At 40.6% G+C, this 26,250-nt stretch overlaps 1 protein-coding gene across 3 annotated transcripts in view; it reads left to right on the top strand.

Moving 5' to 3' along the window:
* Nucleotides 1–26,250, top strand: part of npas3 (neuronal PAS domain protein 3) — a 185,365-nt gene that overhangs the window by 92,912 nt on the left and 66,203 nt on the right. For all 3 annotated transcript variants that reach the window (XM_028437754.1, XM_028437756.1, XM_028437755.1), the window contains one exon: nucleotides 10,139–10,221. In XM_028437754.1, coding sequence (XP_028293555.1) covers nucleotides 10,139–10,221 — 83 coding nt within the window. The remainder of the gene's footprint in view (nucleotides 1–10,138; nucleotides 10,222–26,250) is intronic.

Genomic DNA, 26,250 nt, shown 5'->3' with positions numbered 1-26,250 from the left:
TTAGTACCTTAATACACATTTTTCCTTTTTTTAACAAAATTTTGCATGTTCATGATTTCTGTTGTTTTTCTTAAAGGTGAAGTCTACGTTTTTGCTCAAAAACACTTTCCGTTATTATGAGTAAAACAGTCCTTCCATCCTGGGAGTAGTAAATACATTACGTATTCAAAAAAGGAATAAAAAGAGTCAGCCCTCTGCAGCAGCTGGTATCCTGTCAAAACTCTGACCAATCTGTGCCATTTAGTCCGAATGGAAAGAACCAATAACCAATCAGATGCCTTCATGCCTCGTCCTGACCACGCCCCCCTATATTTCTCTTTCCTGACACTGTTCCCAAACATCTCAAGCACAAATGATTCATCTGAAGGGCCTGAAACGCGAGGTTGCTGCCTTTTTTTTTGGACAGTTAATTATTTGTTTTGCTTTGGTGAGATTTGTTTTTTTCATTTCACTTGCACATTCAAGCTTTTCAGGGTGTGGCTTTAGATGAAGCGCTAAGTGAGTGGAGCTTAGAGGAGGACGCGCTAGCTGAAATTATGCTAGCTGTCCAACATTGCGGACTGCACCTTTAACTTCTTTTGTTTTCGTAAGTTATCAATTTTTTTTTTTTTCACTTGTTTTTAGCATCTTTTTTTTTTTCTTTTCATTTTATAATGTGTCATTATTTTAGTTTCTTTCATGATTTTATGAATTCATCTTATGTTTTCCATAGTTTTTGTAGCGTTTTGTTTTTCTTCTGGCTTCTTTATTGCACTTGTACTTTTTATAACATTTGCTTTTTCAGTTTTTCACTCAAAATTGTCGCAAAATAACTATTTTAGCTTGTATTTACTTGTTTTAATATGTTTTCTTCATTTATGTTTTTAAATATTTGTCCTACAGTTTCCCTCATTTTTACTGGCTTTTTATTGGTTTTACACATTTTACACTGATCCGATCAAAATTTTAACTTGAAACTCAATTCAAGTTTGAAGAGTAAATAAAACCTGTCTTTAATAAATCAATTGAATAATTATAGTTTATAACATTTTATTCATCATGTTCTATTTATCAACTCCTAATTAATTGCTTTCATAAAACGATCCCTAATTACAAGTTGAGAATATATAAATGTAAAAGTTCATGCTTCTGTCAGACCCTGAGGCTCTGGTAGCAAAGCCTTGTCGCTATAAAAGCAGTGACTTTGAAGGTCCTGCAGTATCTGAAACGTCCTGAAAGTGAATGAAATGAAATCAGCAAAACGACTGCAGCCAAAAACTTGCGAGCCTCCGTCTGCTGCCAAAAACCAGTCCTGTAGCCACGGTGACGCCATTCGGAGCAGGGCCGTAAATAATGTGTTTGACCTTAAATGGCTCACTATTCTGCTTAACTAAGACCACCTGATCACAGGACTCGAGTAATGAAGATACGCACACACACACACAGAGCAAAGCTGCCCCAACTCCACTAAATTACACTTACAGACACTGTTTCAGCATTGCTCCTTAAAGCGATCCTGGACAAGCCCCCAGTTGTGTAGCGGCCTCACTTAAAGGACTTTACAACACCACAACATATGAAGTATGTCAAACTCCGGCATGTTTAACATGCAGCCGTTTTACTTGCTTGATTAAAAAACTTTTTTTTTTTTTGATCGTCTGTGCATTGATTGTTTCATATTCCTTCCAAACGCATTCATGTTAGCAGCTTTTCAGGTGACAATTGAAGTTGGGTTCTTATATACTTTGGGAATCTTTGTTGTCTTCTTCTGAATAGCTAGCCAAATGCTAATGATATACAAAATAATGTGTTCTTTCATTTAGTGCCATCTTTTGCCTTTTTAAGGTTGATAAAGCACCTTTCTATGAAGTCAAAGGTGCTAATATGAGCTACAGTACATATTAATATTATATTATTTGTTCACCTGTTAACACAGAAAAACACGAGACTTGGGAGATTTCATTGTTTGGTTTTAGCTATAGAATGCTAACCGTATGTAGAAACCTCGTGTCAGGTTGACGTGAACAAAGCGAGCAGACGGCGCTCGTTTGTTAATCTGCTGTTAATTTGTCTGGACCAGAGCTGCAGGAGTTTAGAATGAAGCTGTTACTCATTAATTTAACAGACACGGAGGTGAACAGGGCCACACGTCTCCATTATTCTCTGTCACACTGTCACCTACTGCACATGCACTGCAGCGCATTGACGTCTCAGAGCTAGCTCCATGCTCAAAAGCAGTCTATGTGTTGGGTGTATCAGTTCAACTGGTGATCATTATAACTGGAGACTATGCCTGGGCAATATACCGAGATTCAAGATATATCGACATTTCTCTGTTGGTGATATAGAAAATTACAAAATCGCCTATTGGGATATTGTTTGATTTAATAGCTTATTTGCTATTATATTACTTTTTTTGGAGAGTTAAAGAGATTTCTGAGTGCATTCTAAACTACAGAGGTCACTCACACATGCTGTCCCTTATACGAGAAAAAGCCAAAAGCCCTAATGAAGGCATACTATGGCAAAAGCCTGACATACTGCAGGACTTGTTTCAGAGAATAACTACATAAGGGAATTTACTTTTAAGGTCATGTATTATGTTGGCACATTCATAATTACAAATAACATGCCACAGTTATCAGCGAGTGATCATACTATCTTTTGACAAGTTCCGGAATATAAAAATGAATACATTTAAGTGCTTTACATTAATATAAACACTGAGGTTCTGCAGGTGTAACGATCACCAGTTGCAGCAGGTTCTTTACGTATGTCCCCTCGTCGTTCTCTCGCATCTTAAGGAAGAAGATGCTGAATTTTGATCGCTTTGAGTGCTCAGACCAGCTTTTGTCACAGTTCGACTGATTATTATTATTATTATTATTATTATGCAGTGTTGTAATAGTAATGGGCATGGCCCAGCCCAGGTGATTCAGTGCTATTCAGGATTCAAGATGTGACTGTATTTAGGGAACATGTGGATATAAAGTTTAAAATGTGAAAGGCAAAGGCCAAAAATGCATTTGCACCCATTACAGCGCCACCCAGTGGCAAATTTTTTGGAATGGGTGGTCTATTAGCTCGTCTATATATACACTATAAATTTCACAGCCCTCAACATAATACTTCAGCTGAAATAAATGTTTGTTGTTTATGTTGTAATAAGCCACGCCCACTTTGACAAATCGCTATTAACTTAGAGATATGGCCATAGGAGCGACCCAGGGTCATACCCACCAAATTTGGTAAAAATTTGCCTGGCTATTTAAGAGATTACATTTCCCATTTTTGCAGCGCCCCCTAGAGGCCTAAAATATTCAAATTTGGCTCATACCCCCACAGTCACATGCCAACCAAGGATCTCAGGATTGGTGGTGTTAGCATTTATTTTGACCGAGATATGCAATAGTTAGCGTTTTTATAGCTAGCTAGAAAACTTTACTTGTTACTAATTTGCACACATGTTGACCGAACAAAATTCTTTACCCACTTTTAGATTTAGGTCCAAGTGAAGACTCTAATAGCCAAGTTTCACGCTGATTGGACAAAACCCCAAGGAGGAGTTCAAAAAAGTAGATTTTCCAGTTTTAGCAATTTTGCACCAACAAAACTAAGGCGAAAATAGGCGTGGCCCAGCCCAGGTGATTCAGCGTTATTCAGGGAATCTGTGGATATAAAGTTTTTGAATGTGCAACGTACAGCGCTGAACTTGGTTATAGCGCCACCTGCTGGCGGACATATGTGAGTTTTTGTGTCCGAGGTAAACTGAAGGGTCTGGACCAAAGGGCACTACCAGGTTTAGCCTGCAGCACCACTTTTACCAACGGAATAATAAAAATACAAATCAGAACAATTACAATAGGGTTTCCCAGCACTGCTGGACCTGGGAACTGCATATGTAAGCATACCCAGGCCCCGCGGGCTTGGCCCCCTAATACTAATAATAATAATGATAATAATTAATTTTATTTAAAACCACCTTTCAGGCCACCCAAGGACACTTTATAATAAAAACAGAATAATAAAAACAGTGCAATACATTAAAAACAGAATAATACTAAGAAGAAGAGTTAAGAAAAAGAGCAATGTAGGTGAAATTAGAAGTGGAAATTACAGAGAATGGGCAGATTGAAAGAGATGGGTTTTGTGTTATTCTGATTGTGTTATTCTGTGTTTGCTTCTGAGGACAGATGCTTTGAAAACTTTAAAATGTGGATATCTGTCATCTTAAGGGTGTTTTTATTGTGTTGAGCAAGAGGTTCATATTAATTCAAACAATGAGTGATTTAAAGGTCTCATGTCATGCTATTTTTCACCCATCTCCATTTGTTCTAAGAACCTCAAAAACATAGTATTTGAGGTTTATTTTCCCAAACTCTCCTGTTTTCCAGAGTTTTAGCCTCTGAAAAGTCACTTTCTGAGCAACTCGACACAAACAGGCTGATTTACAGCCTACTTATAAATATTCATGAGTGGGCGTGTCTATAGATGAGACACTGACTTCCTCCTCCCCGCACGGTGACGTGGGGCCAGAGGACGGCCCGCCCTCCTCCCACCCACTCCGTAGCCGAGTTCATGCTACTTTATAAACACGAGGCTGGGCATGGGGGCGGGGCGTTCACCGATACATACATAGACTGTAGAAAATACATACATAGCACTGTGCGAAGGACGCTGAAATGCTCTCCTTTGTGGGCGTGTCTGTTTACATGTCAATCATGGCAGAGAGCTTCCTGGAGGCGCGGCTTCTCCAGGTCAGTGACGCGTCAAATTCATCATCAAAGTGGGAACGCGTCATCAAATTGTTTGGGCTCACCCTGCAGTAAGAAAGGAGCAAATCACCCTCTAACTAACGATTGAGGGAATCAATGATAAAAACACTTTGACTATGCGTATGAAGCCCAAATAGCACTTTATGGTGTTTAAAGCACGGAAAAGTTAATTTAGCCTTTAATGGGCCTTTTAACTGTCACCAGTTGTAATGATGACCACCTAAAATGATACACCGACAGGTGAGACTGACTCTGGTCCATATACACTCCCACTGCAGCTGTGAGCCGCCTTGTTTTTTTCATGCTCAGCTTGACGATCCCAAATTACTCTGTGTGTGGGTGTGTGTGTGTGTGTGTGTGTGTGTGTGTGTGGGTGCGTGGGTGTTCTCCCCATGCGGGTATTCAGGGGCTTGTCAGTTCACAGCTGGGGCGTCATGGCCCAAACCTAATTACTCTGTGTGTGTGTGTGTGTGTGTGTGTGTGTGTGTGTGTGTGTGTGTGTGTGTGTGTGTGTGTGTGTGTGTGTGTGTGTGTGTGTGTGTACAGTAGCCTGGTTCCTAATTACTGTCTGCTGCTTGTAATCCCTCAGCGCCAATACCTTCTTGCCTCACTGAACCCTTGCTGTGTGTGTGTTTGTGTGTGTTTAGAGTAGAGAAATGACAGCGATCGTGTCGTCTGACAAATTCAGATATGAGACAAATCTCAAAGGATATGGGTTCAACACACATTTATCCATCCACCCATCCATCCTTCCATCCATCCTTTCATCATCTTTCCCGTCTGTTGCCTCATCTCTCTCTCTCTCTCTCTCTCTCTCTCTCTCTCTCCCTCTCCCTCTCTCTCTGTCCTTGACGCAGGCACACAGTGTCTGGTACTCAGCCAAGTGATGACACATGCACACACTGACACACACAAACATACACGCACATACACACACAGAGGAGGGTTGTCATTTACAGTGAGTGAGTGAAATGATGAACTTCCACTTAATAAGCAGAAGAAAGGGTGGAGATACAACTTCTGTGTGTGTGTGCGTGTGCGTGTGTGAGAAACAAACATGCAGATCAAAAGTTGAAACTCCCCAAGCTAATGAAAGTATAATATTTGCTACATGAACAGAGGAAACATGAAAGTCGCTAAAGTTTATGAAGCTGCAAATAAAAAAATAAGCTTTTTGTTGTTATTATTATGATTAATATTATTATTTTTTATTCAGTCAACCCATAAATAAAACATGACTTGAATAAAGTGTAGATTTACAAGGATGGAAACCACCAAGATTACCACAGCTGTTGTGGTTCATCTGATGAACATGTTTACTGATGATGTCACACAAGTCACATGATCAACTTAAAGGAGCCAAGGACAGGATTTGTGAAAAAATAAGCATTAATTTAAATTTTTTTAATGCTAATAGGCGATGAAGAGTTCAAACCCAAAAAGAATGAGCCCACACACATCTCTCCCTATTGCCTTTAACAGACTGTCATGCATTTTGTACTGCAATTCCCCGTGTAGTTCTACAGACGTGACGTCAAATGACAGTGATGCGGATTCTGGACGGCTATCAAAACTAAGGATAATCCATGTAAAAAGATTGTATGAACAGTGAAATGGAAAGAAAGCTGCATGTTGACACTGTGACTGAACCCGACCACCAGTTCTATGTCTGCCCGAACCCGACCCATCCTGTCGGGTCCCGTAAGGCTTCGGTCGGGTATCCATCCTCTATTTGCAGTACACAGTCACGTGAATGTGAGTAAATAAATAACTGTGTCACAGTATCAACTGCCCTGCTGTGAATAGTGAATAGCTGCAGCTACCGTTGTGTCGCTATGAAGTCTGATTTCTAGATCCTGCCCTATGAGCCTTTAGCTTTATTTCACACAGACAACAGACGTGATAAATTAAAAACCACATCTCTGCGGACAGTTGCATTCCAATGTTGGTCACCAGTTAGCACGGCCACCTGTTGAACTCAAACCCAAACACACTCCAGCATCCTGTAAGTGAATTCACAGTTTCGTGCCGAGAGTACGCTCACATGCTTGTTTGTTCCAATGCAAAACATTGAATATTGTTGTTTGAATGATATCAAATAGTTTCAAAACATCTTCAGCAATGTTGCCACGTTTTAACTGGTGACTGTGTTAACCGGTGACCAGTGTGTGGCTGAAATTGAAATTCCTTTCTTCCTCCCCTCTGTCTCCGAGGTCTTTGTGGGGACTTGATGAATTGTTTCTGACATTCGGCCAAAACGTCCTCACTGTTCTCACACCTCACACTAATTGAATTGGCAATTTGTGTAACAGTATAGCAGATTCCTGGACACCCACACACACACACACACACACACACACTACTGGTCAGTTTTCATGCTTGGACCGCTGGCATCAAGCTTGTTGTGTCCTCACTTGGGGTTCCAAACGCACACATTTATTAATACACACACACACACACACACACACACACTGCAAGGATTTGTGGTTTGTTGCCAAATTCTTATTAAACAAGGAAATAAATTGCCAACAGCTGTAATGTTTGACTTTGAGACCAAAGTTAAATTGACTTCATGCACACACACACACACACACACACACACACACACACACACACACACACACACACACACACACACACACACACACTCTCTCTTTCCCATGGAGCGTTCTGTGAAGAACATTTGAATGATGAAAACATTACATCATGTGACCAGATACAAGGCAAACCATCCAATAGTGTGCGAGCGTCAGTCAGCGAGAGGTGGAGTCACAAACAGACATAGTTCTCAGTCACATGTGAGTTGAAGAAGCCATTGAATATTGTTCTGCTTATTATGTGTGGCCACCAAACAAATACACTTAAACACATGAAACTTAAACACCCATTTACACAATGTTCATGAATAATCACACTTACAGGCTGGTGCTCCTGCAGCTCTCTGCGCTGAGTCACGGAGTGTGCGCCATAAACAAAGGCGGGGCCTGTGTGTGGTCATTTAGGGTTTGGATTTTTATTTGTGAATGTTAATACGAACCCTATAAAAACACAAACCTCTCTGCTGCGATTCGCCCTCCGAGGATATCACAGCCAATCGGCGAGGGCGAGGCACGTTGCGCTCTTTTCCTCACCTTCAGTCTTTGGTTATTAAACTTTCATCATCCTCATCTTCTCCACCATCACTGTTCATCTCAGGAGAGACACTGAGATGCAGAACAGAGGAATGATTTATAGCTTTCTAAAATTCACCCTCAGGGCCAAACTCAGCAGACACACACATACGAAGATGGTGGAAGGAAAAACCTGCCCTCAGGTTAAACCGTCTCACACTTTCTCTCTCTCTCTGTTGTTCCCCAAAGAGGAAAACACAACCTGAGAGCTCAACAGACGCAGTGAGAAGATACATAAAAACACCTCCTCATCCTCAACAGAGGAGCGCAAAATATAGGCTTTAAATGCAACAAAAACTTCACCTCAAAGCGTAACACGTGTCCTTGAACGCAACTCAAACTTTCATTAAAGTGTTATTAATAATGTAAAATACCACTTGTGGTCAGTTTTCTGACCAAAAAGATTATTAGTTTATTTATTAGATTATTAATAATTTAAATTAATAAAATGTATTTTTCAGTTCATTTTCGCTATATGCTATTTTCCACTTGCCTGGTGGTGTTTTTAAGCTAAGGTTTTAATACTAGATGCTATTTTCTAGGTTTAGTGCTATTTTCTACACTAGTCGCTGTTTTCTAGGCTAGGCGCTGATATCTATGATATGAGAGTAAAGTAGTCAGAATAATCGTTATGGTTGTCCGATAGTAGTAGGCTGTAATAAGCCTTTTCACACTTTTGGAAATCTCGCTGTCGTTCAGTTCTTGCGCATGCGTTCAGAGGTCGAGAGGGATCAATTGGATATTTTTACCCATTCGAGCATTCGTTCATTAGAAGATTATTTGCGTAAACGTGGTATTGATCTCTGAGGCAGAAATGCTGAGTTAGCCGCTAAAGCTAATGCTGCACACAAGCTGAACATTTAGGTTTTTCTGACCTTTAAAACTGTTTCACTTATCGGCCTGTCTATCTTGTGCACTTCCTCCAAATTTGTATATTGAATTAAATTAATAGCTTCATAAGAATAATCATTGACCTTAGTGAATGGTGTATTTCTTAAATTTACCTTTTCAGAGTCACAACTCATACTGTCCTTTTCACACTCAAAGATCTTGCTTGTCCCATCAATAATAACAATACATTTTATTTTTAAGCGCTTTTCAAAAACTCAAAGACCCTTTATAGTTGTTAAAACAACTACACAAATCAGAAAAAGAAACCAACAACAATAAAGATAGAGTCAGAATTCCATCTGCTGGAGACCCAGGTAGTCTGTGTTTTCGCGCACCAGGGGTCACCTGTGTGGAAGCGAGGGGACTGCCCTTGCTTCAATACTGCTGCTGAACTGCTCCCATCAGTTTTTCAAAGTGCTCAGATCGGGCCGAAAGTGGCATCGGCGGAAAACCCTGGTCCAGCCCTTGAGTTCGAATATGTGTAATATTAATTATATGAACACTAAAGATCTCTGGAATAACATTAAAAACGATGTTAGGTTGGAAATATTAACAGATCGACCGAGCTTGTTTACGTTTATATGTTCCAGAGTGTGAAAAAGCTTATAGAGAATGGTCTTTAGATCTTAACATCATTTCATGCTTTTACTGAATCATCACAATAAGTGCTCACACCAGTTGGTGCTACAGTTTGACCAATGATGATGATATTTTGTGACAGATGTAAAAACGGAATGCATGCATGACTTCATCTAAAGTGTGTCTTTATTGTGTTGTGATGGACACATGTGTAAGATTAATGTGAACACTGTGTGACAGCATTAAAGAGGAACAAGTAAATAATGAACAACAGTTGAGGTGATACACCTGCAAGTAACCATGGTTTGACTCTCGGGTGCAGATGACTTTGCTTGTTTAAATGTTATACATTTTGCAGACATTGTATTTAATAACTGTCTTACTGTTTTTTGAGTAATACAAATGGTCACCATAATAAAATAAAGCATGCTAGCATTAGTCTGTCTGAGCTAACAATGCTAACCTGTGGCAGCAACGCAGTAACTGTTATAAGCTTACCTCACTGGTTCCTCTTGTCCTGTGCCATGTGTGTTTGTCACGCCAGGCTGTATACGTGTGTGTGTGTGTGTATGTATGTGTGTGTGTGTGTGTGTGTATGTATGTGTGTGTGGGTGTAGCTTTGCTCGTATCAATGTGTCTGAGTCTCACCGGTCTTCTCTTGTCCTGTCCTGTGCTTCCTTTCTCCTTGTGTGTGTGTGTGGGGCTGGTTGGTGTGTGTTTGTGTGCGTTTGTGTGTGTGTCTAGCAATCGGTACGCAGAGGAGGAGGAGTCCCAGCATCGTCGCCTCAGAGATCTTCGATCCTCACCTTGGCAGCCACATTTTACAGGTAGGTGGAAGCAATGGTGTCTTACTAGACAACTCTTACCCAACTGATTTACCTGATATGGAGTCCCTCTAACTAAACCTATATATAACTATACCTAAACTATCAGTTTTCACTCAATACGTTCAGTCTGTGCAGTGGCCGTATATATCATATCTCACTAAACAAAAACTTCACGTGTAGAAAAACAAGCTGTGGTGCATCTTGGTTCTCATTTACAGCAGAGGTAAAAACCTAGCTTCAGAGGTAGGGTAGTGTCTGAGGAGTTTTTTTGGAAAGCCACATTTAGTGTGTTGTGAGAAACCTAAATAGTCCAACTTCTACCGAGTGTGTGTCTGTATGTGTGTTGCACTGACACTCATCATGGTGAATGATGCAACATTGCGACTATAACTGGAAATTATCCATCAGAACCCCACGGCACTAAAATATTTATGACATAGCGTGTTTGTGTGTGTGTGTGTTTGGTGGATTTGCAGGACACATTCCTGCAAAACAACTATTAACAACTTCAATCAGTTCAATTCAATTCAACTTTATTTGTATAGCGCAAATTGCAACAAAGTCATCTCAGTGCGCTTATCAAAATATAAAATTCATAATAAGAAAGAAAAAACCCAACAAGATTTACATGAACAAGTATTTAGCGACAGTGGGAAGAAACAACTCCCTTTAAACAGGAAGAAATCTCCAGCAGAACTAGGTTGTAAGTAGAAAGTCGTGCCTCGCGTAGAAGGTCGTGCCTCGCGTAGAAAGTCATGCCCAGTGTAGTAAGTAGTGCCTCTTGTAGAAAGTAGCGCCTCGTCTAGAAAATAGTGCCTTGTGTAGAAAGTAGTGCCTCAAGTAGAACGTACGACCTTGTGTAGAAAGTAGTCTTGTTTAGAAATAGTGCCTCACTTACAAAACAATTGCTGGCATAGTGCCTAGAAATAGTGCCGAGCATGGACAGTAGTGTCTAGCACAGAAAAAAGGTCCTAGCATAGAAAATAGCACCGAGCGTAGAAAACAGTGAGTGAAAAATAATGCCTAGTTTAGAAATTAATGCAGACATAGCAGAGAAAGAGCTGCACAGGTCCAGAAAAATTACTACAACTCCCACAATGCTTTGCTGGTGCCATGGTACCATCTAGCATACAGGTGCATCAACGTCAACATTAAATATGTTTTTAAAGTTATCACTCGAGGATATACAGTACATGGAAACCCTTGCAGGGATATTATAAAGTCATAAATGCCACATTTTATTTTGAAGAAAATAAGCCAAAGTTTAGTTAACTTAACGATAACCTTTATGCCAAACAACTCTTTCTGCTATTGGTTTTGCGTTTGTGTACATATTTACATCCGCCAAGGAGGTAATGTTTTCACTGGCGTTTGTCTGTCTATCCGTCCATCCAGCTTTCTGGTAATGTGAATATATTGTATGTTAGCAGGATATCTCAAAAGGTGTGGTAAGATTGTAAACAATGTCAAAAGAAAGAACATGTTAGATTTTGTACTTTAGATACATCCAGAAGAAGTTTTTGAGCAATTATATTTCAAAAATGGCTGATTGGATTCAAAAGAAATTTTGTGAGATGATAGAAAATGTCAAAAGGAAGAAGGAGTTCAATTTTTGAGATGATCTGGCAGGTATTGTGGATACAGTATCCAGAGCAAGTATTGGAATATAACGTGGATGTTTGCTTGGTTCTACAGCACCACATAGTTGTGATTTTGTGCCTCTAAACTTGTCAGAGGTTTGCACTCTCTTAGTATTCTTGTTATGAGCTATGTTTGTGTAATGAAGTAAATAAGTAGAATAATCTCCCTTTCAGATGCGTTGCATAATTAGCATTTTCAGTTTATACCCTTTAACCTAAGGTGACATCATATACCATAAAGGCTAACATCATTTCACCTATTCCATTAAAATCAATTTACAACACAGGGCTTAAACACTTACTCTACGTTTACAGACATTGCAGTAATCAAATGACAGGAGGAAAAATCTCCGGTGTCCGTATAACTCACATCATATCCCTGACATGATTCCCTCCACAAATTTTGACTTAAATTTTGTCTGCTGCACATATTGTCAGAAAACCACCCTGAAAGATGTTTTTCAGTTTATATCTATCTGCATTTGGAATTGAAGGTAACCTTTACTTATTTTAATCTGGTTGGTTTGTAAAAATCCATACCGGTGGAATACTATTTTTCAATCTGGTTTATAGGTGTTTGATGAGCTGGATTCTGGTTTCTAAGGTTTTTAGTTTGGTATGAAGCTTTTAAAAGATAATTTAAAACCCTTTTTAAGTGGTAAACAGACTGGTCCTTACATTGTTTTTAATCTTAACTCTTAAGTTTATTTCATACTGTTTTAAAGCTATAAAGTTGGTTTGAAACTGTTTTTAGTTCAAACATTTTAAAGCTTTTATTAAACTTATTTTGAAACAGTAGTGCAGTACCCGTAGGAAGTATGTATTACTCTAGAAAAGTGGGAGGTAAAGTTTTCAGCCGCCGTTTCAGCCGTGCGGAGCCTCGAGTGGGGTGCAGCGTCGCTGGCCAGTTGAGTGGTTCGTTGGTTGTCGGTTTCAGCCGCCGGAGCCTTGACTGGAGTGCAGCGTTGCTGGCCCGGCGGGCATCTCATTCTTCAGCTGACTCAGCATCCAGTGCACACGCATTCAGCTGACTCAGCATCACGTGCACAACGCATTGCCTGACGTTTTTGTTCTCTCTTTGTACAATTGGCTTTCGGCATGTTAACATCCACAGGTAGGTGAATATAAAATTGGACTGCAAAAGAAAAAAAACTACAGGATTCAGTTTATTATTGGCAAATTATGTTTTGTTGAGAGTTGATGAAGTTGTCTACTGTCATTGATATCTAACTTCACCACCATTATCAGTAACTATCTAAAGTGGTATATTATAGAAGCTGATCCGCAGAGATATTTGAGGAACACACACGCACACACATACACACACACACTCTCACTATGGGGCGTGCAGTCTAACGCACGTGTACCTGCCTGCCTAACTTTCACTGAACCTACCTTATTTAAGTAGTTCGGTGTAGTGGCAGGTGTGGCATGAGTGAAGCTATAGTGATCAGGTGCGCTTCACTATGTAACACCGTCTGTGTGACATGTAAACACTTAGAAAAAATTGTTTGGCGTGCACGTCAGTAAGCGTGTGTGAGTGTTGAGTGTTGTATCCTGTCCAATCACAGCAACAATCTGAGCGTACCACTACAGTCACTACCACTCTATGGATGGGTGTCGTGACACAGACTGTAACCGGACTAAATGGTGGTCCGTTATATACTCACACACACACACTTATTGACTTGCAAGCGTGTGTACACCTGCTCGCCTGGACGCCTAACAATTTTTTCTAAGTGTTTACATGTCACGCAGACGGTGCGACATAGTGCACATCCAGGTGTGCATACGCTTTAATGTGTATGCACATTAAAGCGCCTGCAGACGTGTTAACACGCCTGCAAGCACACATGCGGACGTGACTTGTGCATTGTGCCTGTGTACCCATTCTAAGTCTATGAAGAATGTGGATCAGACGTGCAGGCGTGCAGGGTACGCGTTCGTTTACGCGTTCGATAGACACACACACACACACACACACACACACACACACAGACACTATGGGGGGTGAATCCATTCTAAATTCATGCGCACCAGTCTATCTTACGTAAGAGAGAGAGAGAGGACTTGGATATAAAAACAGCTAGGTGTAAATGAACATACTGTTTCGCACTCACTTCATAAAACACTCACACTTACGAACCTGTGCGCGCGTACACACCCAATGCCTTATATTTTAGTGTTTACATGCCACGTAGATGGTGATCGATGGTGAAGGGCACCTGATTGCTATAGCTTCACTCACGCCCCACATGCGTCCACGTGTGAATAATATATTTGTTTGTTAGGTGCACATCCAGGTGTGGCGTACTGTATGTGTGCATATACTTTAATGTGTATGCACATTAAAGCGTCTGCAAACGTGTTAGCACGTCTGCAAGCACACATGCGGACGTGACTTGTGCATTGCGCCCGTGTACCCGTTGTAAGTCAATGGAAAATGTAGATCAGATGTGCAGACGTACAGGCGCAGGGTACGCGTTCGTTGGACTGGTGTGCATGAATTTAGAAGGGATTCACCCCCCACCCCCCCACCCAAATCCAACTTTGCATACCATTGAACCAAGCAGCAGCCATGTTGAAACTCTCTGGTCAGTCTGATCCTGATGCACTGAGATATTTGAGGAACACACACACACACACACACACACACACACACACACACAGAGAGAAGTTCCTCGCTATAGAGACAGATAGATAGATTTTTAAAAAGTTGTATTTTAAAATAATTTCAAGCTAATTAAACTGTTTTATTGGTTCATCGAAAAAGGTTTTGAAAGTGGTCTTAAGTTTATTTAAAGTTTATTTTTAACTGGTTAAATCTGTGTTTGTTTTAGTTTAAGTTAGTTAAACTGAGTTAAAAGTAGTGCTCAGGAGGATTTTAGGCTGTTCTTTGAACTAAACAGAACTGTTTAGTGCTGGTGTTTGAAGGTTTTCTGGCTAGATTTGAAAAGATTTAACTTGTTTACGACTGCTATTTGTACTATTTTATAAACTTATGTTATGTAAACTGTGTGTGTGTGCATGTTTGTGTGTAGATTTCAGCCTGTGACTATTCCTCAGACTTCAATTATTCCTCAACATCTCTGCTCTGCTAACGTGGATAAGATGAATTATTAAATGGAATTACGAAAGTACGATAATAGCTGTTATCTGTGTGTATGTGTGGGTGTGTGCGCGTGCGTGCACGTGTCTTGTAGATTTAATCCCGAACATGCTTCACTTTTTATCTGTTTTACATAAAGCCCAAAGGCTTCATTTTTAACTTCAAAACCAGCAGCTAGATGTGTGTGTGTGTGCGCTCGTGTGTATGCTGATCCTTGCAGCTCTCGACATCCCATAATGCCTTGTTTTAATCCCCCCCGGAGAGTCGTGATGACAACAGATCGAGGCGGATCGAAGCAGATGTGAGATGAGAAGTGACACAAACAATGTGGAGCTAATGCTCACCTGGAGGAGGTGTGTGTTTGTGTGTGAGAGAGCTTTTGTTTTCATGACATTTGAGGACACTTTCTACCTTTACTGTTCAGTGTTTATCATACAGCATTCATCCTAGGATTCTAGGATTCTTTGGTGTGAATGCACTCTAAATGAATAAGTCAGCTAGTAAATAATGAAGTCATTCAGCAAGAATTTAATTCACTAAATAAACAAGTCAGTACATAAGTCAGTAATAAAGTAGATCAGTAAACAGGTTGGACGGACTCAGTACTCACAGATGTACAGAAACTCATGGGGTTCTACGTCCTGTTTCATGAGTGCTCGTCTTTTTCTCTCTTCATTATACGTCTCCGTCCTAATCTCTGTGTTTCTCTCGCTGACGTGACGGCCTGGCCTTCATTAGCGCCGCACTTAAGCCCGGTCAGTCACAGCGCGCTTTCTTAAAATGTCATCCTCAAAGTTCTCACAATCAATTAGGCCAGAGGATTAATGATGCCAATTTACCACACACGCACGCACTCACGTACACACATGCACGCATGCACAAAGGTCGTATAGACTCAGAGGGAAAATGTATGTACATATTAGAGAGCGTGAGATTGTAAAATGTCACTTTGTGTGAAGAGACATGATGAAAGGAAAGTGTCGGACACAGGAGGGCGTTTATGGATGCACATATGAGCGAATGTGAAGGGGGCGTCATGTGTTTACTTCGTGCTCCTGCACATGTGGTTGTTAAAAATCAACTAAACTCCAGGTTTTGACTGACGTGCCACTAGGGGGAAACACAAAAATTGCTTTGATTATGGGCGGGGTTCTGTAACAGTTAAGACATGCCCAATCAATAGTATGAAATCTCCAAACAACAATCTATGCTATATTTTCAATACTCACTATACAGTAGTCCCTCGTTTATCGCGGGGGTTACGTTCTAAAAATAACCCGCAATAGGCGAAATCTGCGAAGTAGTCAGCTTTATTTTTTACAATTATTATTCATGTTTTAAAGCTGTGAAACCCCTCACCACACACTTTATACACTTTTCTCAAACATGAATTAATATTTCTCTCTTGTTTAAACACTCTGAAAGTTCAAAACTTTGTAGATTTTAAAACATAAACCTGTTTTCAAACATACAGCACTTCAGAGTCACGCTGCTAGCGATCAGACATGGATGCCGAACGCATTTAGAGTCTTTGTTGACGATGACGTCAGGTCAACACGGAATACCAGTCTGTTCACCCCTTCAACCATGGAGTAGAAGCTGTGTGTGACCACCTGGAGCTGTATGACACTGCCTTTATAACTGAGACCAGACTAGGAAGGTGGTTGTAGTTCTCTCTGTAGCACTGTACATCTTTATTTACATTTCTCTCAATCCAACCTACTCGCCACCGATTGCAGAGTACACAGGTGCTAGTTTTTATAGAAGGGGCGGCGCTAACAGTGGCTGTTAGTGATGTAAGAAGCCACCAATATGTCACAACCATTCTCAGCCAACAGGAAATGTGATTGTAATAGCAGGGTTTCAACCCATAGATGGCAGTCACTCTTACATTTTTTCATCAAAACATGCCAAATTTAAATACTTGGACTAAAATGTCAAGAGTTGGCCTATAGGATCAATCAACAACACTACTTAATGCCCAAATACGTTTTTCCCAGCAATAAAAACTGGTTTTAGGCTTTAGTTACTCTTCAAGTGTTTCCTTCTAGTGATTAGGTTGTTGTGTCCAACCCCAAGACAAATGAATGGTGCTTTTTCATCACCTGTGATGTCTCTCAGACATCAGTTTATGTTTCCAATGCCATTATTAAAACATTACTTTTTAGTAAAGTTATTTGAAGTCGGTAAAGTTAGTGAAGTTTGTGAAGTTGAGTGTTTGCTGATGAAGTGATATAGTTGAGCAGATGATGTTTGGTGCCTTTAAAGGCATCACGAGGCGTTTGAAGATGAGAGAGCGATGGACAGAAGGACACTGAATAAACAAAGAGTGAGCGCGTGTGTGTGCGTGTGTGTTGAACAATTAGCAAGCCTGAAAGATAAGAAAGAGTTTGATGCTTCTTTATATCTACATATGGGAGCACCTGTTAGTGTGAGTTTGTGTTATACACCCTTTACAAAAACACTAACAACCAAAAATACACCATCATCATCAAACTCTGTGTTTTTAAACTGCTTTGTTCTTTTGGACGATATTGGCCTTTTTTAAACAAGCTGTGACAAATTAAAGCCAGTTTCTACACTTCTAAAACTCATTGAATGAAAAAATAGAGCAGTTTGAATCTGAAATGCTACATCACATTGGTTAAACTCTGGCCATATGTGGCCTGTGCCTTATTTTGGTCATTGTTTAGTAGTTTTTAAGTAAAATGAAAATGGACAATTAAACGTAACACAGTACAGTATATTTGAATTACTAGATTGTCATGTTAGAATATTTTTATATTTTTCAATCTGAATGTTTCACTCGTAACAATGTGAGTTTTTCGTTGGTCCGCAGAATGACATGGTAGAAATGGGACTCTTTTATTGTTTGAGAGTAGAGTATTCTACCAGTGGTTTTGCGGACATCCTATGGCTGACCTAAAGAACACAAAATGATTTAAAAACACACAATAACACGAAACGACCAAAAGAAATGCCAAAACCAGCATAAAAACACTGCCACAAAGCTGGATTTTCTCTTATCCAGCTAACTTCTAGGCTTATGTTGGTGTGTCCTGTAGTATGACGCTGGTTAACTTCTTAGCAGGATAGGTTAACATGGCTTACGCTGAGCGGCTAACCTGTTGCAGATCAGGTTTTGTTCTGGATAAGATAGAAGTATAGAAGCACCGCCTCCTGACCAATCAGTTCTCGTGAAAATTGACCTGCCTGTTTTTAGAAGAGAAAGGTCAGGCAAAATATCTATGGATAGATAGATAATATTGTTCATATAAAATACAGATTATGAATATGGGAAGATGTAGCCTTACTGAGCTGCTTGAATATAGCAGGTTCCTTTCACAGGGTTCTCCTTAATCATAGCCACAGACTGCACACAAAATGAGCCGGATACTTGAATAGAAACACATCTGTAAGATGAATTATTACTGTAAAATCTCCCAAATGTATTGCTTCAAACTCCACCTTTTTTATTTACGGCTTACGTTGACTTGTTGATAACCTGCTTCATAGTACAGCTGCTCTGCTCTGTGATTGTGAATATTGGTTTAGGTCAAGCCCACAAATGGTTTATCTAACGTTGTAGTATAGGTCTCTGAAATAACTGATAAAGAATATAACCCACAAACAAACAAACACCTGAAAACAATTTAAAAACAATCAAAAACAACCCACGATGGGAAAATTACTGACAATGTTGGTAATTTTCCTCCTGGACGTGACTCCTTGGTGGAGAGTGTCGTAATGGTTCGAGATTAACTTTTTACAGCTTGAAAACAACTCAACAAACAAAAAACACAAACAGCCAAAAAACCCAAAGAAAAACTACTTAAAACCACTCAACCAATGTGAGTGAAAGTACGGCTATCAGTCATTTATCAGTATATTTTGTCACTTACTGTAGATATAACAAGTATTGCTCAATCAGTTTTGTGTATGTGAAATAGGATGTTTTCTTGGTGAGAGAGCGGCTGATGAACGTATTTAATGGAGACAGCGGCAAGAAGCGCTGAGTCACATTCAGACAGACGCCTGTGTGTAAAACAGCTGTCAGGTGTCCATGTGTCGTCATGGCTATGAGGAGGAAATTAAAGGGGACGGACAACGACGTCCACCTGCCAATCAAGCTGTCAGCCCGAGGCCCCGATGCATTCTGGGAAGTAAACTGAAGGAGACTCGGAGCAGGTTGGACATGTGTGAAGGGAAACAGGAGTGACAGCAGACACAGATGGAGGCAAAGTGAATATCTAAAGATGCAGACAGGAGAGGAAGCTGCTCTGTGTGACACTGATTAGATAGAGGTGTGTGTGTTGTGCCTCGACAACCTATTGTTTATGAGAAAATCCAATCTGTGAATATCTTCCTAACCTAGCTCTAATCTGATCGCCTCTTCTGCCTCACTTAATTTTCTTGTAAACTATTTCACCTAAAACATTTAGGTGCACACATTACAGCTTTACATACTAGCATGAGTTTTTTTTTTTTAACTTAAAAACTGTCGTGTGTGTAAAACAAATAAGTGCTTGCATGTAACTGTTTTCCTGTGCAGATAAACAGTTTTCACATGCTCAAAAAACTGTTTTATGCGCATGACAGTTTCACATATTTGCAAAAAAAACTTTTATGCATTAAATTTCCATGCGTATGTCACAGGTCTACTCACCAGGGAAGGGTTCTGCCATTCCTGTTGGGGCTCCATAAAATATAAACAGTAAAATAAAATGAAAAATGTATCTTGTTGCTTTTTTAATTTAAAACAACATTTAACAGTTATTAACTAGCGTTATTTACTTTGTCATAGTTTTATGACTTGGTGCTTAAAAAGGTTTACCTTCCGACGTTTTAATCACGCCGCCTCACAGGTCAAAAAAGCCAAGATTGCATGTTCTGGTATCTTCTTTAGTTTCCCCACGTGCCGTAGAAACGTGTGTGTACGTTCACCAGAGTTTCCAGAAGAATCTGAGCTGCTGCATATTAAAAAGCACAGAAGGCTCCAGTGGCTGTGGGACTAAAGGTCACGGTGGTGAGCATCTAGCATTCACATCCCGATTACCCACAAACCCTTGCTCCTGCAAGGTGTGGGAGGTTCATTAGTGGCAAGAATATCAGAGCAAGAGTGAGATATTCAGACAAACAGAGCTGTGTCTGCGGGAAGTCTTTACAGAAACTGAATATAATTTAAATCATTAAACAAACACACACACACACATGCACGCTTGTACTGATTGCTGTCAGTCAAACAGTCTAGTGGGACGATGGCGGCGGCAGACAGCGTCGTGAACTCTGACCTCTCCCTGACCGATGTGAGATCGAGCTGAAACAACCTTCAGAGACTCCGTGAATTTAAAGTGAAGCCGTCATTAAAGGAGACAGAGCCGTGTGCGTGTGTCTGTGTGGTTTTTTTCACGATATGTGAAATCTTTTGTGTATGTGTGTCAAAGGAAGAAGAGAATCTCTCAAAATACAAAGTTGCAGTCAACAATTAGTAAAAATGAAGCGAGCAGATTGTGTTTGTGTCCTTTTGTCGCTTCTGTGCGTGTGTGGCTGTGTGCGTGCGTGTGGCTCGTCTTTCTCTCCAGAGGTAGGATGGAGTGTAGCGTCACCCCCTGCCAAATTAATCTGCGCTTTCGCTCTCTAACACACACACATGCACACACTGAGTAAAAGAGAGAGAGGGAGAACCACACAGTGTCAGTGAAAGCGGATTGTGGGATAATTTCATTAGGAGCTGGTGGATTAAGAGTGTTACTGTAACTGGATCTTCCTTTTCCTTCTTCCTGGTGTTAAACAACTTGGATAACTCTTTGACTGTGGGCTCAGTTATTGCGCCCTCTAGTGAAAATTAGAAGTATGACAACAGCAAACAAGAGTTTAATTTACATTGTTTTAGTCATAACTGGGGCCTGTACTACAAAGCTGGATAAATATATCCAGGATATATCTCTGTTAGTGGGCTTCTGTTATAAAGAGCAGCTGTACTATGAAGCAGGTTATAAACAAGTTAAGTTAAAACAGGGTTTTCCAAACTGGTTCAGTGCACGCTCACTAAAAACGGGTGGAGATTGCAGTGCCTGAACAAACACAAACAGAGAAACCCTGCAGAGCAAATTATTATTACAATTGAGGAATAATTCTTTAAATAATAGGAAATTCAGGCTGAAAACAACCCTATTTTGGCAGAAAAAGCAGGAAGGAAAGAATCCGGGCAGGAAGCTGCTGACACAATGAATGTGTAAAAACATGAGATGATACGCATTATGGATCGGAATCACAGTTTAATTTGTGGATGTTATTCCTGTGGACACAAATCGAGGGTACGGGCATAACTAAAGACCTGCAATGCAAATACTGCATTTCTAGTTTAGGCCAGGGGTGTCGGTAATGCATCAAAATGATGGATGTCAACCGCCTTTTAACACAAGATGGAGAAAAAGAATTGGGACATTGCTCCAAATGTTACATAACACGGCAAACATAACAAATAAAATCATGTTGATCTCACTATACTTTGTTGCTACTGTTTTTTTTTTTTTTTTTATCACAACTACTACAGTGCCCATTGGAAGTATGTATTCATATAGTGGGAGCCTAAGTGGAGTTATCTATTATGCCCAAATGAGGTTGGATGTACAAAGAGGTGTAGATACTCTGTACTCTGTAGTGTTATAAAGGGGTTTATTTGTGGGTGCAAAGTAAAATAGCATGCGCGATTTCCCTGGTTTAATTCTATGGGACATGCACATGATAAATTGATAAATTAATTTTGCACAAATGTGGCGGTTTAGGTAGAATCTGATAAAAGACATACATTTGTACCATAAACCCTATTTATTTTGCATTCAACGTTTCTTAGTGCAGGGGTGCTTATCATCCAAGGTTTGTGATTAATTAACAAACAGATGTCATTTAGCGAGCAGACTGAGAATAACTTCATCTGTAAATTATGTGTGGCTCACACTTCCAGAGTGTGTGTGTGTGTGTGTGTGTGTGTGTGTGTGTGTGTGTGTGTGTGTGTGTGTGTGTGTGTGTGTGTGTGTGTGTGTGTGTGTGTGTGTGTGTGTGTGTGTGTGTGTGTGTGTGTGTGATGTTATGGTTTGTGCTTAAAACCTTTCCTATTTGTCCTTGTGGTACCGCGTACAAAGAACAGGCCACACTCACTCACGCACGAGCATCAGCCGCGCACATGCACCCACGTGTGTGTGTGAGACTCGCTACCTGTCCATTTCTCCTCCGTAAGCTCACGCTCACACACAGAGCACACGCATCAGCCGCGTGCATGCACCTCTCTCCTTCATGGGCTCATTCTCACACACACGTACACACACACATACATACATACATAGACAGACAGACAGACATTCCTTGCTTTAATAGAGAGATATTAGTGTTTGTAGAAGTCAAATAATGGTTTGTTTTCCTTTTAGATCTTCGTGTTAAACGTGTTGTATAATTAATATGTTCCTGGAAATTCTGCTTCCATCATTTAAAATTGAACCTAATCCTGAACTGAGTGTGTTACTCCGTGGTTAGCTGAAAATATCACCTTAGCTGAATTTTGAAGAGATAAATGTACGCGTGTGACACAACCTGATATGCTGATATTTCTTGTGGGTGCGCGTGTGCGTCACCCTCCATAATCACAACAATCCGACAGAGAAATCTGCTCTAATCAAATGGGAAACGCCTCTGTGATTCTGGCTCATACTCCTTTATCTCATGTTTCCCTCTCATTTTATCTGTGTGTGTGTGTGTGTGTTTGAGAGACTGTGTGTGTGTGAGAGACTGTGTGTGTGTGTGTTTTGAGCAGGCTGGCGGCGCTGGCAGCTGGCGAGCTCCATCCCCAGAGGGATTGTGGGTACGGCGGAGGGGAAGGTTATGACTTGGCTTCCATCACCGAGCTGTTGTCTGGTGTGTGTGTATGTGTGTGTGTGTGTGTGTGTGTGTGTGTGTGTGTGTGAGAGAGAGAGAGAGAATTGGTTCATACTGTATCAGGTGTCAAACTACTTGCTACTTGTTCTCGTGAAATACACACAGACAACAACAGACACGCACTGACCCAAGCGCACCACTTCACTCAAACGACGACACTCAGGGAGAACATGCAAACTCCTGGTGTAAGCCTTGATCAGCAGGTGAAGGCCCTGCAGTGTTTGTTTTGCCCTGCAGGGTGCAGCAGACGGGTGGGGTTAATACCTCCCCTAACGCGTGTCTGTGATGAAGCGAGTCCCTCTCGGAGTCTCTCAGAGTTTGTTTGGCGTCGTGTCGAACATCACCTCTCGCTCTACTGCTGGGGGCGTTTGTTTTCCACTCCAGCGCGTGCCTGGGCACTCAATCAGCCTGTTAGAGCGTGTCTGACTGTGTGTGTGTGTGTGTGTGTGTGTGTGTGTGCGTGTGCGTGTGTGTGTGTGTGTGTGTGGTGCTACACCTGTGTGCACTTGCTTTTCGGTGTGTGTCTGAGCCGTGCCTGTGAGCGTGCATGTGTTTCAGCCGCTGGAATGAAAACAACGGGAGGCTGGAAATCGAAGAGGAGGATTTATGAGACAGAAGGAGAGAAGGAATAAAAAGAAAACAATCGTCCTAATGAGATTCACAGGAACAGGAAATCATTTCCAACGTTCGAGCTCTTCATCTGCAGAAAGAAGCACAGCAGAGAAATCATTGGCACGGGGGAAACAGACAGAGCGGCCGCTTTATGGATTAATAACTGCAGAGAAAAACAAGCAGCGTCGATACCAGTTCATTTGTTAAACTGGGAAAGAGACGAGGAAAACTCTGTGTGATCACAAAGAAACGCGCTGGACTAAAGCTGCTTCCATTACATGAGACATTAGAAGATGAGTCATTCATTAGTCCTCGAGCACTATTTCTTAGTAAACTATTGGAACCACATTGTTGACCATATACTAGCGTAAAGAGATGAGAACATTTCATCAATGACGCACTTAAATACACACACGTGTAAACATAGTCACCTTTGTAATTACACACATAGTTACTTAGTTAACAATTTAGTTGCTTGTCACTAGTTCATCTACCTAGTTACTTCCCTACTACATTTTTAGTGACACGATTATTCTTACCGTCTTATTTACTCAGTTATCTTCTAAGTAATTTTTCCATTTGTTCACTTACTCAGTATTTGGTTTCCTTTCGACTTGCTTAATTGTTTTCTCAGCTAGTTGCTTAGGTCAATATTTAGTTGCTAATTGATTTGCCTAAATAGTTAGTTACCTCCGCTAAGGAGGTAATGTTGCGTTTTTACGTCCAGCCGTCCGTTAATGTGGATGTTTTTTAGCAAGTTATCTCAAAAAGTTCTCAACGGATTTAAATGAAATTTGGTTAGCTGATAGACAATGTCAAAAGGAAGAACAATTTTCATTTTTTGGAGGCAATCTGAAGGCATTGTGCATACAATTGTGCACAACAAATTTTGGAGTTTTCTTTCTTTCTTTCCTTCCTTCCTTCCTTCCTTCCTTCTTTCCGTCCGTCCGTCCGTCCGTCCGGCCTTCCTTCCTTCCTTCCTTCCTTCCTTCCTTTCCCTTTCCCTCCCTTTCTTTCCCTTCTTCCCTTTCTTTCTTTCTTTCTTTCTTTCTTTCTTTCTTTCTTTCTTTCTTACTGTAATATGTCTTGAACCTCTGTAACAAAAGTAATTTCCACCTGGGATGAATAAAGTACTTCTGATTCTGATTGTTCTTTGGCTGGTTCTACAGCACCACTTGCTGGTGATTTTGTGCCTCTAAACTTAGCTGTTTGCACTCTCTCTCTTTCTTTTAAAAACATGTAAAACATTTTCAACCAGCATTTAACAAAGGCTGCAGAACAGCTCTGTGATGTCACGTTGTTCGACAGATGCATGTCACAAATAAAAACCACAGAACAATCCGAACAGCAGCAACATTTTGGGGGATTCATGCACACCGCAAGCAATACTCACGAGGTTTGCGCTCTCTGAGTTCCCTTGGTTTTCTCTTAATTAGGTTCTTAGGTCCAATTTTTATATTTAGTGATGTATTTTCTAATTTACCTACATAGTTACTTGCCAGCTTACTAACATAAATACTTTGTGCATTATATTGTGTTGATTATAATGACAGCTGCAATGAATGTAAAACGTCTTTTCCTGATAGTCTGTGCAGCTGCCGTTTCATATTCCTTCCAAACATGTTGTGCATCTTTCCAGGTTAGAGATAGTGCTGGAAGATTGATCTTTGCGTTTCACGTTTTGCAGACAGTAAATATGCTGTTTTTCTCTAACACTGGTAAGGGACTAAACCCACATGTTTGGGTTAACTTAGCACGTAGCAGCTCTGACTGAACAGGACTGAAGGGTAGCGCTATGGTGCTAGGTTACCAGGTTGTGCCTGCCCAGTGTTGTTGAGTTATTTATTGTAAAATTAGTCAAGTATTGTCTGCGTAAAAAGAGAAATGTCACGTGTTAGAGACGCTCTGACATCACAACACAGTCTATGTCTTCCTGCTTGGAGGACGACGGGAGCGTTTGAGTATGACCTTCCTTCATCTTCCCATGAGCAGGACAAATATTTAAAGTAGATGTCATGTATGGGGCCACCTCCAGCTAAAGAGTCCTGTGTGGGTGTGTGTGGGTGTGCGTGCGTGCACGCGTCCATTACCCCCTCTGTTTTCCTAAACCTCCTCTCTTCATTTCCCCTCCGACAGCCACTAATAATAACGCATGAAGGCCGTCACACCAAATGAAGACGAATGCTGCTTTGGATCCCTAATCTCCTACACACACACACACACACACACACACACACACACACACACACACACACACACACACACACACACACACACACACACAGGTCTTGACGTCTTCTTGCAAACCTGAAACATCTAAATGGAGCGTGCGGTCGCTCTACCACTGTACCCAGTGTGGTTGGACTGGTTCAAACTGGTTTAAGAGGCAAGAAATACAACCAGACTCAACATTTTTCAAACTAAATCACCAGTTTAATAATTATGTTTGCATGTGTCAATACTTCTTTCCGTTCTATTTAGGCTGGACACCAGTATAGGCTCATATGTAAAATGCATGGTCTGCCACTGGTTTTTAGACCATTTCCAAACATTGGTCCTTATTTATTAAGATCTCAAATAAAGAACGCTTAATTTGTTGCATATGCTGTGTGTTCGCCTGTTGTGGGTGAATTTTTAATATTGCCAACGTACTTAATAAAAGGCGCAAAAGTCATATTTAAATTAGGGATTAGAGCATACAAATGAAATAAATAAATGAATAAACAGCAATTGCTG

The sequence above is a fragment of the Gouania willdenowi genome, chromosome 22 (genome assembly GCF_900634775.1).
Source record: "Gouania willdenowi chromosome 22, fGouWil2.1, whole genome shotgun sequence".
Classification (NCBI taxonomy): domain Eukaryota; kingdom Metazoa; phylum Chordata; class Actinopteri; order Blenniiformes; family Gobiesocidae; genus Gouania; species Gouania willdenowi.
The sequence above is the reverse complement of the archived record's forward strand: the minus strand, read 5'-3'. Positions and strand labels throughout refer to the sequence as shown.